This window comes from Prionailurus bengalensis, chromosome E4, assembly GCF_016509475.1.
Source record: "Prionailurus bengalensis isolate Pbe53 chromosome E4, Fcat_Pben_1.1_paternal_pri, whole genome shotgun sequence".
In the NCBI taxonomy this organism is placed as follows: Eukaryota; Metazoa; Chordata; class Mammalia; order Carnivora; family Felidae; genus Prionailurus; species Prionailurus bengalensis.
In genome coordinates this window covers 34,530,773-34,546,163 of record NC_057360.1, presented here as the reverse complement: position 1 = coordinate 34,546,163, position 15,391 = coordinate 34,530,773, and the positions used below count along the sequence as shown (strand labels likewise).

General features: G+C 49.2%; 1 protein-coding gene across 3 annotated transcripts in view; it reads right to left on the bottom strand.

Annotated features, from left to right (window-relative positions):
- PLXNA2 (plexin A2) overlaps positions 1 to 15,391 on the bottom strand; it is a 206,825-nt gene that overhangs the window by 56,829 nt on the left and 134,605 nt on the right. For all 3 annotated transcript variants that reach the window (XM_043568305.1, XM_043568307.1, XM_043568308.1), the window contains exons 6-9: positions 13,442 to 13,565; positions 11,587 to 11,740; positions 10,858 to 10,954; positions 7,451 to 7,565 (exon numbers count right to left, since the gene is read on the bottom strand). In XM_043568305.1, the coding sequence (XP_043424240.1) occupies positions 7,451 to 7,565; positions 10,858 to 10,954; positions 11,587 to 11,740; positions 13,442 to 13,565 (490 nt within the window). The remainder of the gene's footprint in view (positions 1 to 7,450; positions 7,566 to 10,857; positions 10,955 to 11,586; positions 11,741 to 13,441; positions 13,566 to 15,391) is intronic.

Sequence of the window (15,391 nt, the reverse complement as noted above, 5' to 3'; positions counted from 1 at the left end):
GAGTTTTGAGAGACAGTGTCCCTGACTCATGGGCCTCTGGTCCTTTGAAGATGCTTTTCTCTCCATTAGAACCACTCACTACCACCTCCTGGCCCTCTTTGTCCTCCCGGACCTCGCCTCAGCCTCTCTGTAGCTGAATGCCTCTTAATTAGCCTTCAAGTTCAGCTCTGCGGCTCCTTTTCTGGAAAGCTGTCCCTGACCCTTTCCCTGCCCTGGCCTTCTGGGTGGGTTACAAGTAGTCTCCCATGATCGAGTTTTGCCCTCAGAATTGCAACATCTTGTTAACTTGTATTCCTCCCTGGTGTGTGAGCCCTGAGGGGATCAGACTACATTTTACCCGCCTCAGATGATAAGATCTCAAACGTTTCTTTCTACCTCCATCTTCCTAGATTCTTCAGAGATGAGGGGAAAGCCTTGCCTTCTGAACACCAAGAGACCTGAGAAGGAGTTTGATTCCTAAAGCTTGGGTTAGACATGGCCGCCGTTTCTGGAGTCACATGATTACTAAGTGGACACGTCCAAATCTAGTAAGGAGTCCTCAGAATTTATGAAAAGCTGGGGCAATTTTCCACAGACACTTCTCTGGGAGGACCTGGACAGACTTCTGGGGTCACTGGTGCCCTCCCTCACCTGTAGGCTAACTGCACGTGAGGACGCCAAGCAGGCGAGGTTGCTACAAGAGACAGGATCATAAGGCAAGCCCAGAGCAGATGGGTCCCTGTCGAGAAGCCAGTCAAGCTGCCAACTCATAAACTTGCTCTTTACTGCACTTTCACTTTCATGCCCTGAGGGCATTCTTGACAGAGTCTTTCATATATTTATAGCCAAGAAAAAAAAATGAACACCACTCTAGGGAAATCCAGGCATCCCCTGGAAAAGGAGATACTTCTTGGTGGCTAACAAATCCCTGTCACGTCTAATAAATTAGAATTTTAATTTAGACTAGAAAAAAGGCTGAGGCATAATGAGGTGTGTGTGTGTGTGTGTGTGTGTGTGTGTGTATCTGTGACAGAGAATGAGCTCAGAGAACAAATTCAAATTTCACCAGCAAGGTCTTAAAGATGTGTTTTTGGAAGTAGAATGTCTTGGGTTAGTAAACAAGATTGTAGAATTCTTTTAACTTTGACAAATATGCACATATATAATATACATATTTATAGACACGTTTATTGTATTGTATACATATTTACATATAATATACACACACATGGGTGGGCACCTCCTCATCTTTTTTGTCTGGGCTAAGTCTGGTCCAACCTGGAGGTTGGAGAATCTTTTTTATTTTTGTGTTAACATTTTTTTAATGTTTATTTTTGAGAGAGAGAGAGAGAAACTGTGCATGCGTGTACGGGTGGGGGAGGGGCAGAGAGAGAAGGGGACACAGAATCCAACTCAGCTCCAGGCTCTGAGCCATCAGCACAGAGCCCGACTCGGGGCTGGAACTCACCAGCTGTGAGATCACGACCTGAGCCAAAGTCAGGCGCTTAACTGACTGAGCCACCCAGGCGCCCCTGGAGTTGGAGAATCTTAAGAAGACACTTTATGAGTACTCTTGGGAGTTTTTTGTTTGTTTGTTTCTTTTTTAAAGGGATTCTAAAATTTACAGAAGATACCCATGGTCTGCTGTTTCAGACCTTCTGGGAGTAAATTTAAAGACGATGATTAGGGGCTTCCCAAATGCCTATACAGGTTCCAAAACTGCCTCAGTAGAAAACAGATGTCTTATCTTTTGTTTGTTTTTGGCTATGTCCCTGAGGCCAGATGGAGTGGGATTCTTTCTCTTATTCTCTAGGGCAAAGGAAAAAAAAGGGGTTGGGACCAGGTTATACTCTTTTCTTCTTGGAAAAACAAGGGTAGATGCAGAACCCTTGGGTTATGAATGGTTCTGGTGAATGTATTAACGAGGAAGCAGCGAGTCCTGGGTAGCAATGGCAGTAGGGAAGGCTGATGGCAGGTGTGGGAAAGCCAGCAGCCCAGAAAACTGCCAAGTTGTGGGAACTTCAAGGGCTAGGGGCCTTGGGGAAGGCGATGGGTTTCATCAGATACAATGAGGCCATGTCTATCCTGATTGCTTCTGTGAGCATGCGCGTGCACGCACACACGCGTGCGCGCGCGCGCACACACACACACACACACACACACACTTCCTGTCCTAAGAAGAGAGCACATCATCACATTATTCCTTTTCTGCAGGGTGTTACTACTGTTGTCAGTGTTGTTAAAATGCCCATTGCTACTGCTGGTCCCCACTGTCGTTAGGTCATCTTACTCCTCTGTCTCTCAGCCAACTGGCAACAGGATCACCTCCTTGGCAGCAATTTGAGTTTCTGTCAGGATGAATAGATGTCCTCTTTGGGAACATCCCAGGGGTGGGGGTAGGCGGGGGAGGAGGAGCCATGGCTACGTAGGACCCTGGCGTGGGAGCCCCGTGAGCCTTGCCGCCGCATCGCCCCCTCTGTTTAGCTGTGCTTCTCCGGCTTGGGGCGCAGGGGACCCTTCGGCCCTTGGAAACGACTTCTCCCATGTGGAAATGGCATTATCTTCACCCACTGGACTTCAAAGAGAGAGAGCAGCCAGTATCCCGGGAAGCTAATCGGATTTATTTGGTTCTATCTTTCCCCGGGGACAGGGCGTAAAGAAGATATTTATGTATCTACATCTCACTAGGCCTGGTTTAGCCATGGAGAGAGATGAGCTTTTAAAGCTGAAAGCCATACATACTCCTGCGCATACCTGCTTGCTAACACCATGTCACAGCTTGATCCAGCCCAGGGAGGCAGAGATTTGGGGGGCCCCATCAGAGATCGACTGTGCTCTGAGCAGTGGGAAGATCTGGCTCATAACCTTAAAAGAGCTCAAGAGACTGAATTTCAATGCGACTGAAATTCAGCTTCCTCATCGATAAAATGGGGCCAGTCATACCCAACAACCCTCGACTGCATGAAAGACGCATATGACCATATGTTGTAGGGGCGCCTGGGTGGCTCAGTTGGTTAAATGTCCGACCTCAGCTCAGGTCATGATCTCACCGTTCGTGAGTTCGAGCCCCGCGTCGGGCTCTGTGCTGACAGCTCAGAGCCTGGAGCCTGCTTCAGATTCTGTGTCTCCCTCTCTCTCTGCCCTCCCCCGCTCATGCTTTCTCTCTCTCTCAAAAATAAACATTAAAAAACTTTTAAAAATTAAAAAAAAAGTATGCTGTAAACAGCAATAAACTGGATTAACACCATTAATACTACTGCTTATTTCTTGTGTGTGTGTGTGTGTGTGTGCGCGTGTTGTGTATGTAAATGCAGTATCAGAGGACTTCAACTTATTCAGGGTCAACTTGGGGACATACATTCTGAGTCATGGCGTCTGCATTTATCTGATGACCTTAAGACAATTGTTTAACTTATCTAAACCTCAGTTTATTAATCTGTAATAGAATCCATTTCATAGAGTAGTTTAAATGAGAATATATATGTGTGTGTGTGTGTGTGTGTATACATATACATTTTTTTTTTTGAATTAGGTACTTTATTGTCAAGCCTAAGTGTGGACTTGGTCCCTCAGACCTCTGGAAACAGCAGGCAGATTGACCTCACGTGCTGGCTGGCTGTGAATCTGGGAGTGGGACTACTGACCCATCCTCCATGGGTAGTTTCTCCATCTGTGAAGGTGGATTTGCACCAGCTGCACACCCTGAACCCTCATGACCAAATAGCACAAAGCCAAATCGGGATCCTGCCGGCAAGCGCGGCCATGGCGACAAGGAAGCTAACCGGCTCTGGTTTTCTGCAGAAAGCATGCTGTACTCAGCTCTTTTGGATGCCTGAGTTCTCTGTAGCCTTGGGCAAAAAACCCTAAATTTTTAGCATCTTGGTTACGACATATGTCAAATATGAATTATGTGACACCACGGGTCTGTTTCAAGAATCAATTGAGATGCTGTATGTCAGTGACTCTCAATCTTTAGACTCATTGGGGAGGGGGCCCAAGAAATTGAATTTCTAACAAGCACTCAGGTGCGGCTGCTGCTGCTGGCCCCCTGCGCTGACCTAGATGCTTTGAGACCTCTTGTCACATGTGAGAGAGTTACAAACGTGTGTACATTAATGTTGCTCTCTAGATCAATGGAGCTAATTGGTTAGATATTGTTTCTAGGAAGCACACAGACAAAATTTTGATTTTTGGATTCACCGTTAGGGGGCTCTTACTGGAAGTATAAAAGAGATATTCTAGGGCTCTCAAAGAGGCAGTTCATGGATTTCCAGTCCCCAGAACAATCTAACGACATCCGACTGGACTCTTAATACAGCAAGGAACACCGCCCCGCACCCGCCCAAGCTGGATACGTGCATCTTAGCTGTCCTCTGCATTTTCAGGAGTGGAATTCTCCAGAAGCAGAGCTTTGGACAGAAAAGAGTAGGGCCTGGGAGCTAGTTGTTGGGAAGGGATGTGTGAATGGCTGTGGCCAAGAGCCTCAGCAGTATTCAAGGCAGCTGAGGAAGTGGCCCTCACAAGCTTGCTGGGAACCCACACCGCTCGTCTTTCCTGAGTGAAGTTAGGAGCCGGCTGCAGACCAGGCTTCCATCACCGGGCCTCCAGACGGCTGATCCCAGGGCCCATGTCAGGGGCTGGCGCACATCAGCAGTAAGAGAATGGCAGCCCATTCCCGTCCCACTAAGCAGAGGAGGGAGGTGAGGAAGGGACAAAGGGCACCTCTTCCCCGGAAGCCACAGACATTCTGGAAAATGAAACTGAAAGGCGGTGGGAAGTCTTTGGGTTCGCCCCCAGGGTTCTTTGAATATTAACTCACTCCTGAGTTGCCTGGTGGCAACCTCTTCTCTCAGGTCCAGCTTTCTGGAACATCGGAGTCTCTCCCCCGTGGCTGAGAGGGAACCGTGTTCCAGTGACTTCTAAAGGGCATGAGGGAGGCCGGCATGTTTCCAATTAGCCTTCTGGCTTCCACACCCCGGCAGAGTTTATTTGTCTTGGTCCTTAAGCCATTCCCCCTGCCCTTATTCCAGCTGCAGGGCGCTTTCAGGCTTGGCTTTGGGTTTCTCTCAGCCCGAGGGGGAGCCCCTGGGAGACAATGAAGCAGCTGCTCTCTCTTGTCTAGACCTGCACTTCACTCTCTCTTTCTCTTTCTCTCTCTGTGTTTTGTGGTCTGCCTCGCCTTTTTTTTATTAAGGAACTCAGAAGCGTAGAAGTGGCCCATATGAAGGTCAGTTTCCGAGACCCTTTATCACCATCTCCGCACTGCCACGCCTCTGCCTCTGAGCAGCCCCATCTGTGGTTTCTGCTGTTCCTGGTCTGCCCCGCCTCCCTTCGCCATTCTTTGGCTGACTCCCAAGCTGGGGGACCACTCTCCACTCCGTACCCTCGGCCCTTGGGCCGTTTCCTCTGAATGAGAAGATTGGCCCCAAAGCAGTTCCATACTCTTGCAGAGTCCTAGGGCTGGGATTAATTTCCAGTGTCCACTAAGACCAGATTAGTGCTTTCGGGTCAGATACATCAAAGCACACCAACTGGCTGCGGGGAGATCGTTTTCTGAAAGGTTTTCAGGGCACTAGATAACTGGTTCCAGCACACTAGGGGCACCAGAGGATGGCCTGTCTTCAATACCACCTGTGGACACCCTCTATGTTTCTTTCTTTCAAGACCGGCAAATTCCATTTTTCCGACTGAATAGACCACATATTATTTCAGACACTGAGCAGAATTCACGGCCATGGGTGTGCGTGTTTGAGAAATGGGTCAAGGCCTACTATTATTTAATTTGTTTAGCTTTTTGAGGTATAATTGACAAATAACATGGTAAGACATGTAAACGTATATGTCATGACGATCTGATATGTGTACATTAAGTCTGACTTTCTTTTTTTTTTAATTTTTTTTTTCAACGTTTTTTATTTATTTTGGGGACAGAGAGAGACAGAGCATGAACGGGGGAGGGGCAGAGAGAGAGGGAGACACAGAATCGGAAACAGGCTCCAGGCTCTGAGCCATCCGCCCAGAGCCCGACGCGGGGCTCGAACTCACAGACCGGGAGATCGTGACCTGGCTGAAGTCGGACGCTTAACCGACTGCGCCACCCAGGCGCCCCTAAGTCTGACTTTCTTATGTTTATTCAGAGAAGCAACTAGCACTGCGGTCAAGATTCGGAGACACGTAAGACTCTATTTCTTGACATCCTGGACACGTAGATCCAAGGAACCCTTCCTATCAATGGCATTTGGGCAAAGCGGTCATTCCTTCCTCCCTTCTTTCACCCATGCATTCTGCAAACATTCCCTGAAGAAGACTGAGGATTTAAGATTAGATACAGCCCTTGCCTTCAGGGAGCTTCTAGTCTAGTGCAAGCTCCCTGGCCATGTGTATAGAAAGAGTATAGTAGAGTATGAAAGTGCTACACTGTCCCTTATTGACATTTGCAGGTTTTCTTTTTTTTTTTTTAATTTTTTTTTTTCAACGTTTATTTATTTTTGGGACAGAGAGAGACAGAGCATGAACGGGGGAGGGGCAGAGAGAGAGGGAGACACAGAATCGGAAACAGGCTCCAGGCTCTGAGCCATCAGCCCAGAGCCCGACGCGGGGCTCGAACTCACGGACCGCGAGATCGTGACCTGGCTGAAGTCAGACGCTTAACCGACTGCGCCACCCAGGCGCCCCGTCATTTGCAGGTTTTCTAAACGGTGGAAGAAGAGGGGAATTGCACATGTATACACACACGTGCGATTTGCATGAATACTAGGTCTTTATAGTCATTCAAACCCAACCAGCTGTCAACGTCCAAGTCAACGTCAGTGCATAACTGGATGTGATATTCATGGAAAGACAGGCAATTCGATATTTCACTGTGTGAATAACAAAGGTAGGTCGGGCTCTAGGGATGGAACACTGCCTGTATGATAAACTGGGACTTGTAGCAAGGCCTGGTTCTTTCCACCAGCTGAATTTCCTTCTCTTTCTATAAGGCCACCCACCCAGTCATACATCAGAGTCAAAGAATCATTGAAATTTAGACTTGGAAGAGAGGTTGGCAGGAAAGAATGGTTGAGAGTGAATGTTCTATTGAACTGGACTATGTCTGCAGCCAAGCAAAGGGCTTAGACTCAAAGAATAAATGCCATTCACTGCACTCTTCTGGACAATGGAGTCTGGTTGGTCGGATATGTCCCCTTAGCTTTCAGTCTCAACCCTCAGTTCCCCTCAAGCCTTTGAATGTAAAGAATCTTAAGAGTCTAGAAGATACAGCCTATTTCTCAGTCTCTGGGGTATTTTCTGCCACTTTTTTTTTTTTTTTGAGTTTTATAATAACGTGGTTTTGTAACATGTAGAATCTCCAGGAAGAAGACCAAGATGGGTCAGGGCAAGGAGACGGCCAAGCCTTTGGACTGCCCATCTGAAAAGGGAGGGCCACTCAGCTTTACTGGGAACATCACATGCCAAAGTGAGCCTTGCTTACCTCTGAAATGTTGATCCGGCCCTCCTGGAAGGAGCAGGTGGTGGGGTCATGAGTGCAGAGGTTCCGGTACTTGCACCAATGACAGCGGAAGGCGCTGTTGACACAAGACAGGCACCTGCAAGGATGGAGAAAGTAAGGGGCAAAGAGAAGGGATCAGACAGGGAAGGTAAGGGTTCCAGGTAGCCCATGGGTCATGACGGAAGGCTGTTCTCCTAGTCTGTCTCTCAGGAGGGTTGATTTGTGGGGGCATCCTCCAGCACTGAGAACTGTGCATTCTCCCTTGAAGACGTTCATAGGAGCAGAAAATTGGAAGGAAAAAAGGAATCCAAAGTGGAAATAACGTAACTTATGAAGCAATGATGTGCTAGAACTGGCCTGCATTAGCTCATGACAGCTGGTTATTTACATTTTCAGGAATTTTGCAAGTGGGTTGGCATCATGTTAGTAGCTTGAAACCAGCCATGGGCAGAGTATTTACACCGTAGACATCGGAAAATGCTACATACCAGGTCCCCCCCGCCCCCCGATTGCTAGCAGTGAAACATTTATCAGCCTACCACCACTTACAAGAGAACAGCTTATAATACAGAAAAGCACCGGGATAGAAACTGGGCAGATAGGATTCCAGTGTTGCCACTGCCACTGGGGTCACCTTGAGTAAGTCACTTCACTTTATGCACTGGAATTTCTTCATCCATCTGTCATAAAACTTTCCTGTCTGCTCCACAGGGCTGTTTAGCATCAAACAAGATAATGTGTAGGAAATGGTTTTGAAAGGTACAATGTTAAATGTGAGTGTTATTTTCAAATGCGCAAATTACCTGTGCTTTTAAGCTCTTAAGTCACTTTCGAGCGTTAACAACTAGTTCAGTCACCTGTGTTTCTGGGCTTTGGGGGAGTTGACGATATTAAGTGGTAATTTTGTACCACTCTCCAAGTAGCCAGGCATAGGTGTGTGGCCATATGTGTGTGGCTCATCAATTTCTTGCCAGGGTGAGCGCTTCTTTCGTCTGGTTTCACCTGAGGCTGTGTGTATTATGCTGGCTGTGTGTGACCCGCCCATTACAAAGGAGTCGGGTTTTGTAGGGGGAGGGGTTGGTCTTCCTGCTCCTTGTCAGCTCCCCTGGTCTAGCCTTCCACAACTAGACCAACCTGGAAGGGACACCGCTGGGTCTGCAATCTGGCGCCACCTGGTGGGTGCTCTCTTTAGATTTGGGCCGATGGGTGTCCGTCCAGGGGGTGACTGGCTAATATGCCACCCTATTGTGGGTGCATTAGCCCAATGACACCTCATCTTCTCTGTGCCGATCAGTTTTATCCCCTTCTGGAAATGCCCAAAGTTATTTTGTTTCTGAGCTTAGGCCAGATTGGCCGGTTCTTGCTAACGTGCTATGCTTCAGCAAGTAAATAATGAAAATGGACAGAGTATGATGAGAGGGGTTGCCGGCTCGTCTACTTGTGATTTTGTGATCCTTGCTGTAGCCCTTATCCCCTGGGGGCCTTAGTTTATCATATTAAAAGCAGAGGGTTGAACTTGATTCTGTGACTTTTTGCTACGAATGCCGGGAGCAGAGAAGGGTAAGACACACAGTGTTTGGGGTAAAATGGAATCTTTGCTGTCCAGGAGATCTGCTTTTTTCTTTTTCTTTCTTTTCTTTTCTTCTTTTTTTTTTTTTTTTTTTTGGCTAAAACTTGCTGCCTATGACTGCATTTCTGTTGCCATAGCAATGCAAAGTGGTGACATCACAGCAAACAGCCATGGAAATGAGGGTGCTTCTCACAAACAATGAATTCCATCACCGCAGTGTTGGAGTTTGAGAAGGCGGTTGGGAGTTTCTTTCTCCAAGATGCTTGCATTTCCCCTCCAAACTGGGTTAACTGGGATTGGGACGCAGTGGTCAGTGGGCGAGTGTACTTCAGCTTCAATACTTACTGCCCTGCGCACCCCCCCCCCCCCCCCCCCCCCGCCCAGGCCATTTTTACCACTTGTCCTGTCGATCTCGGCACAGCTATTGATTGACTTGTCCCAATGGGGCTCAGCTGCGTCTCCTTCCTTAACTACTGCAGGGACCCTAAAACTCCAAGTAGATGATTCTCATCATCAAAATCAAGATCAGAGGAGGGGAGAGACTAAGGAGGACTGGCTCATTTGTCCATGTTAATGGCTAATGATCCCTTTTGGGCTTAGCCGCAAACAGGCCCTCTTCCCATGTGGACTGCTGAACTCCTCATGTCCACTGCCGGGACCCCACAGACTTGACACCTTGGAGTTACATAGACCTCAGGTTGTCCCTGTTCTGGGGAATGGAAAAGAGGGTCCATGGAATATTCCCAATTATTGCTCTGCTTGGTATGGAATTGTTGCTTGATCTCTCTCTTTGTGGAATGGCCATGGTCACTGGTCCAGTGGCCTTTACGTGGCCTTATTATAGAGACCTGTTTCCCTCTTTTTAAATTAAGTAGCATACAAGTTCCCAGTTCGTATGGAAGGAGCCTCAGTTTTTCTTCCAGAGAAGATTGTTAGAAGCTAACTATGGGTCTTTCTTCCTGCACAGCTGCAGTATCTCATACCTTGTGGGCACCCACTGCTGGAGATAGCTGGTGAGGTCAGCTGGGCTCTGTCAAGCCCTTCTGGAGGCTGCTCGTTTGGTCTGGCTACCCTCTCCTCTTTAAAAAGTTGAAGGCTAGGGGTGCCTGGGTGGCTCAGTTGGTTAAGCGTCTGACTTTGGCTCAGGTCATGATCTCACAGTCCATGAGTTCGAGCCCCGCGTCAGGCTTCTGTGCCGACAGCTCAGGGCCTGGAGCCTGCTTCAGAGTCTGTGTCCCCCTCTTTCTCTCTGCACCTCCCCCACTCGCACTCGATCTCTCTCTCAAAAAATAAGTAAACATGAAAACAATTTAAAAATTTGAAGGCTGGATTTGGACCACAGTGGAGTTAAAGTCTCCTCTCCCCTCCCAGCCTGGGGTCATTACATCACATGCTTCTCTAGGGGTAGCTGTGTGCGTAGCTGCCTCTTAATGAGTCCCTCTCGACTTGGTCGTGGAGGATGTGTCTAAACTCCATTCACTGTCCGTCTCCGTGCTCAAAGCTACCACCCGCTGGTCTGAAATAGAGAAATTTTCTTACGATCCTTGGGCCACGACCACTGCCTTCCCTTCACACTTTGTTCTTACTGTCCTGGCTTGAGAACTGGGGGAAGGGTGGTTGGGGAGCCAGGCAAGGGGGTCTGCATGAGATCAGAGGCCGTGGAAAGTGAATGCCATTCCATTGACTCTCACGGAATGAGGCAGACAGAACTGAGGGCCTGGGGGGAGACTGGGAGGTGAATACAACCCGGTTCGAGCTTGGAGAAACGCCACACCCACAGCCAGGCCCAGAGTAAGACTCCCTCCCGGGAAGTACTTACAGTTGGTGGGCGCTGCAGTTGTAGAACTTGAACTCAGTGCTGACAAACATCTTCCCTGTCTCCTTGGATCTCAGCTGCAGCTCTAGCCCAAACCAGTCTGGGGGGGGGGGCGGGGAGAAAGGAGAGAGTAGCAATCTGGGGACCCAGTGGAGAATCTGGGTATAATCCATTAAGCCACTGAAGGGCTCTCTTGGGGCACGACGCTGCCTGAGTTGTCTTTGGTCCCGAGAGAGTCCCTTTGGTCCTGCTAAGACACCCATCACGGAGGCCCAGACTGCCCCACACCCCCTCTTAGGGAAAACAGAACGAATCCGATCCCACAGAACCTCTTGCCTTTGCTGAGGCATGTTCAGTTACTGAAAGCCTTTCAGAAATATTAGGCCAGAGCCCCTCAAGCCCCCAGTGCCATGGGGGAGAACCCCGCTGAAAAATCACTGGCTGCAGCCCTCGGAGGGAAGTCTGGAAACACTCTCGGCACACTGTGCAGACTTAGCCCAAATGGGAGCAGGGGATTTCCTTCTTCCGGAATTTCACTTCGGGGCATGACAAGCGGCTTTCAAACTCAAACGAGTTATATCATAAGCCCGTATTAGGGTCTGCAATATGAAGACGTGGTCAGGCAACTTTTGTGCTCGTACTCACCACCCCCCATCCCCTGTGCCCTGTACTCTTGGCCGTTCTGGTAAGGGCAGTCCCTGGCACGTGACTCTCATGGCACACGCTTCTTACCTTGATCCAGAGGGATGACAGGGACATCCTTGGGCCCCGGTGAGATGCAGATGACCTGGCTCCCAGACACCTGTCCGTCCACCTCTGTCAGGTTCCCAAAGGCACAGGAGATGCCCGCAGACAGGTCTGGAGCATCACTCACAACCAGGCTGAGCTGTGGGAGGAGCAAAGAGGCCGAGGATCAAAGAGATGATGCCGCAGGAAGAGACCCAGGGGCTCAGAAGACCTGGCCCTGCCGTGGCCGGGTGCTCACTAATCTCCCCAGACCTCATCTGTTAAGGCAAGACACTGGTCCAGGTGATCTTCCGGCTTTGACACGGAACAGTTACAGCAGCCCTGACAGCAGTCAATGGTCTTTATTAACATCATTATTAGTTTATTTTTCAATCTTGCCCCGCATCAGAAAGGACTGAGTGAGGGGCACTGGAGGGAAAGTTGCCGCAGCCCATCTCGGACCCTCATCATTCTGACATGAAACCGTGAAACTGGAAAGCAGGTCATGAGCTGAGCCCTTTACAAACAAGTCTTAACGCTGGCTTACCAATCTGGAGGTTTACCACGTTGGGGGAAGACAGCCTAGCTGTTATTCAGGGGCTGCTTATCAGGTCGGTGGGTGTCCTAGGAGCTTCTGCTTCTCTGTACCCCCCTACCCTGGGTGCTCTGCTCACGGACAGCACCCCTCGAGTAGGGCAGTGGCTCCACAGGGGGTCAGAGAAAGCAAGGGACTCGGACACCAGCCTCTCGGAGGACGTCTGCTGCTGTCTACGGGTTCCAACGATCTAGGCCAGCACCTCCCAGCCTTTGCAAGTTTGAGTGCCCTCCTCGGAAGGGTGACAATTCCTCAGACTGCCAGAAATGAGTTTGTTCTCAATGACCACAATAGAACATCTAAGCGGTATTTGAAACAACAGGTGAAGGATCTGAAGACCGGCTTCCTCTAGCAACAGGGAGTGACCACAAGGGTTCACGGGGACAATACCCCCACCACCCCCGCGGTGGCCTCCAAGTTGGGAGCCACTGGGTAGGTCTCCCTTTGTCTTCCTACCAACACCTGGCTGCATTTATTTGCAGTGGTTTCTTAGCACAACGAGTGTCACCTAGCCTCTCCAGGCATTTGTTTGCTGCTGAATCTCTGCCCCAGTTTCGTTTCCATGGGGCCAGAGACTTAGGTACAAACTCCCCTATTTGTTCCCTCAGCTCCATGGGAGCCAAAACCTCCTGGTGGGGATGAATGAACAGAAATCTTGGAAGGTTCATTAACTAATTAACATCCGTAAACGCTCATAAAACCTTCAGAAGGAAATGATCGTGCAGGGCCTGAGGACATGAAATATTTTGGGTTGTACCTCGACAGGTGGTTAAAGGCTATTTTATTCTCTTTACTATTCTCTTTAAGTGCATACTGGCTGTGAATTAAGTCTCAGTCTCTTTGTCTCTGTCTCTCCTCTCTCTCTCTCTCTCTCTCTCTCTCACACACACACACACACACACACACAACTCTAAGGTCTCTGTAAAAAAAAATGGTAGGTGGAGGAATGTAAATACAGCCTACAGTGAAGAAAAATGCGTTATTTCGTATTGGGTTGCACCATATCATAGCTGTTACTAAATGCAACATCTAGATTTACAAAACAGATCAACGGGTGATGAGTTTGCAGGGAGTGAGGAGAGGGGCTGTGCCCTTTACATTAAGAGTTATCATAGGGTTTCTCCAAACACAAAGTTTCCTTGGAGCCTTTAAAGTGTGCTCCAGTCACAGACACACGTGCAAGTGTTAAAGGAACACACGCACACACGGAAGGGCGCTCTGTGCCTGTCCCTTCCACGAGCTCCCTAGGTAGGATGAGTTACTTACCAGGCGGCTGTGTTCAGACACTGAGATGCTGCTGGGATGCACCTCGAGGCTCATGCACTGGCTGATGCTGGCGGCAAATCGATTAGGTTCCCAGGCCCGCTGGCACTTGTCCCTGCGGGAGCACCTGCCGTACACACAGATTCACAAGAGGTCAGGCCACGGAGACCCATCTGTTTGGCTCCACTGTCCCCTGGGGGGGTTGTAAGAGGGGTTTGCTGCTCTGAGGCTTGTGGCTTGTCTTCTCATTATGCTTTTCACTTACCCCAGAGGGCTTGGGTGACTCCCAGATGGTCCTGATGGCAGTTAAACACAGACTAAGAGGAAGTGGGATTAACTCTCGATACAGGAGGTACAATTTTGGCATAAAGAATAGCTCCTGACAGATAGTATCTTTATAAGATGTTCGGTGAGCAACGGTGGAACATTTGGGGAATGTGAGAATTAGCGCACAAGAGGCTGAGGATATGAGCTTTGGAGCCAGTTTGCCTGAATTCTACCCCCCCCCCCCATCAACTGCATACTAGCTGTGTCCCTTTGGGCAAGTTACTTAGTCTCTCCGAGCCTCAGTTTCCTCAACTATAACATGGTGAGGATAGTGACATTACCCTACCTCATAGGGCTAGTGTAAGGATTAAATCAGTTAGTACTTAGAAAATGGGTTTTAGGCCCTTATGATAATAATGATGATGATGACTCTTCGTGTTATTATTCTACTCCAAAAAAATGGAAAAATCTGGACAAGTCTTAGCTGTATCGGGCTTTGCACATGTGATCTTGGGGCTGGATTAATGGCTCTCTGAAGGCAGGGACCATGTTTTATTCATTGAGGTATTCTACCTGTCACATGGTATATTTTAAATAAATATTTGCGGTGTGCAATAATGCCTGGAGACAGAGAGACAAGCCAGGAGTCTCAGCCAGGGCTGCCTCTGTCAGAAAGCCGTGTGGCCATTTCTCCCGACAGCTTCATCCCTGGCTGGAGGCTCTCTGCCCAGTGTGGCAGGTGGGCATGGTGACGCCTGCACGCAGGAGCGTCGGGCTGTCACCGGTGTCACATGGGAACACGCTGTAGGGCCCGGTGCTTCTCCAACCAAGTAGCCACCGAGATACAAGATGCCACAATCCCACAATCCGGCAGTGATTCCCACCAAACTCCCCGCCCCCGCCCAAGCCCCTCCCCTCTTCCTTTCCAGGCACATAATGGATCTAAATATGAATGCTGTCAAAGAAAAGAATTATTGAGGTTTAAGTGAATCCTTAAGATAGCTCTAAAGTGAGCTCTTGACTGGAGCCTTTATCTCATTGACTCACTGAAATGGCTCTTTTTTATCATACTATTTATGGCAACAGCCCTAACAGAGATAAATAGCCTTGGAGACAATAACAGAGTTGCAAGAGCAAGGCATACAGAAGAGACTGGAAGGTTTCAAATCCCCCCAGACCCAGAGCCTCTTCAGCAATCTCCCTCGCCCTCTGCCTCCGTTAAAGTCCAGCGGGTGGGCCTGGGAACTAGAATGGGCCCATCGTCTGCTTCCCGTTACCTAGGCCGGCCGCCAGTGGCAGGTGGGAGGGCACTGCGGGGGCGTAGGTGACCGTGAGAAAGATCTAAGGGGAGAAAGCTCTGGAAAGAAACAGGAAGAAGCTTGTTCCCGAGTGCTCCTGGGAGGCAGAGGTGCCGGAAGAAGAGTTGTGCCCATAGGGGGGAGGGACTGATTGTCTGCCACAGGTAGAGGACAGAGGAAATCACAGGCAATCCTGATGTGGCTCGGCCCTTCTAGAAGCCACAGCCTACCCAGACAGGAGCATGACAGGGGTGGTGTGGGGCCACCGGGAGACTCAGGCACTGTGGTAGATCCGTGGCCTCCGGCACAGGCTGGGGAGCACGGTTGTCGGTGCTGTTGAATAAATGATGATCCCCCATCTGTAAGGGGTGTGTTCCGTGTGACAAGT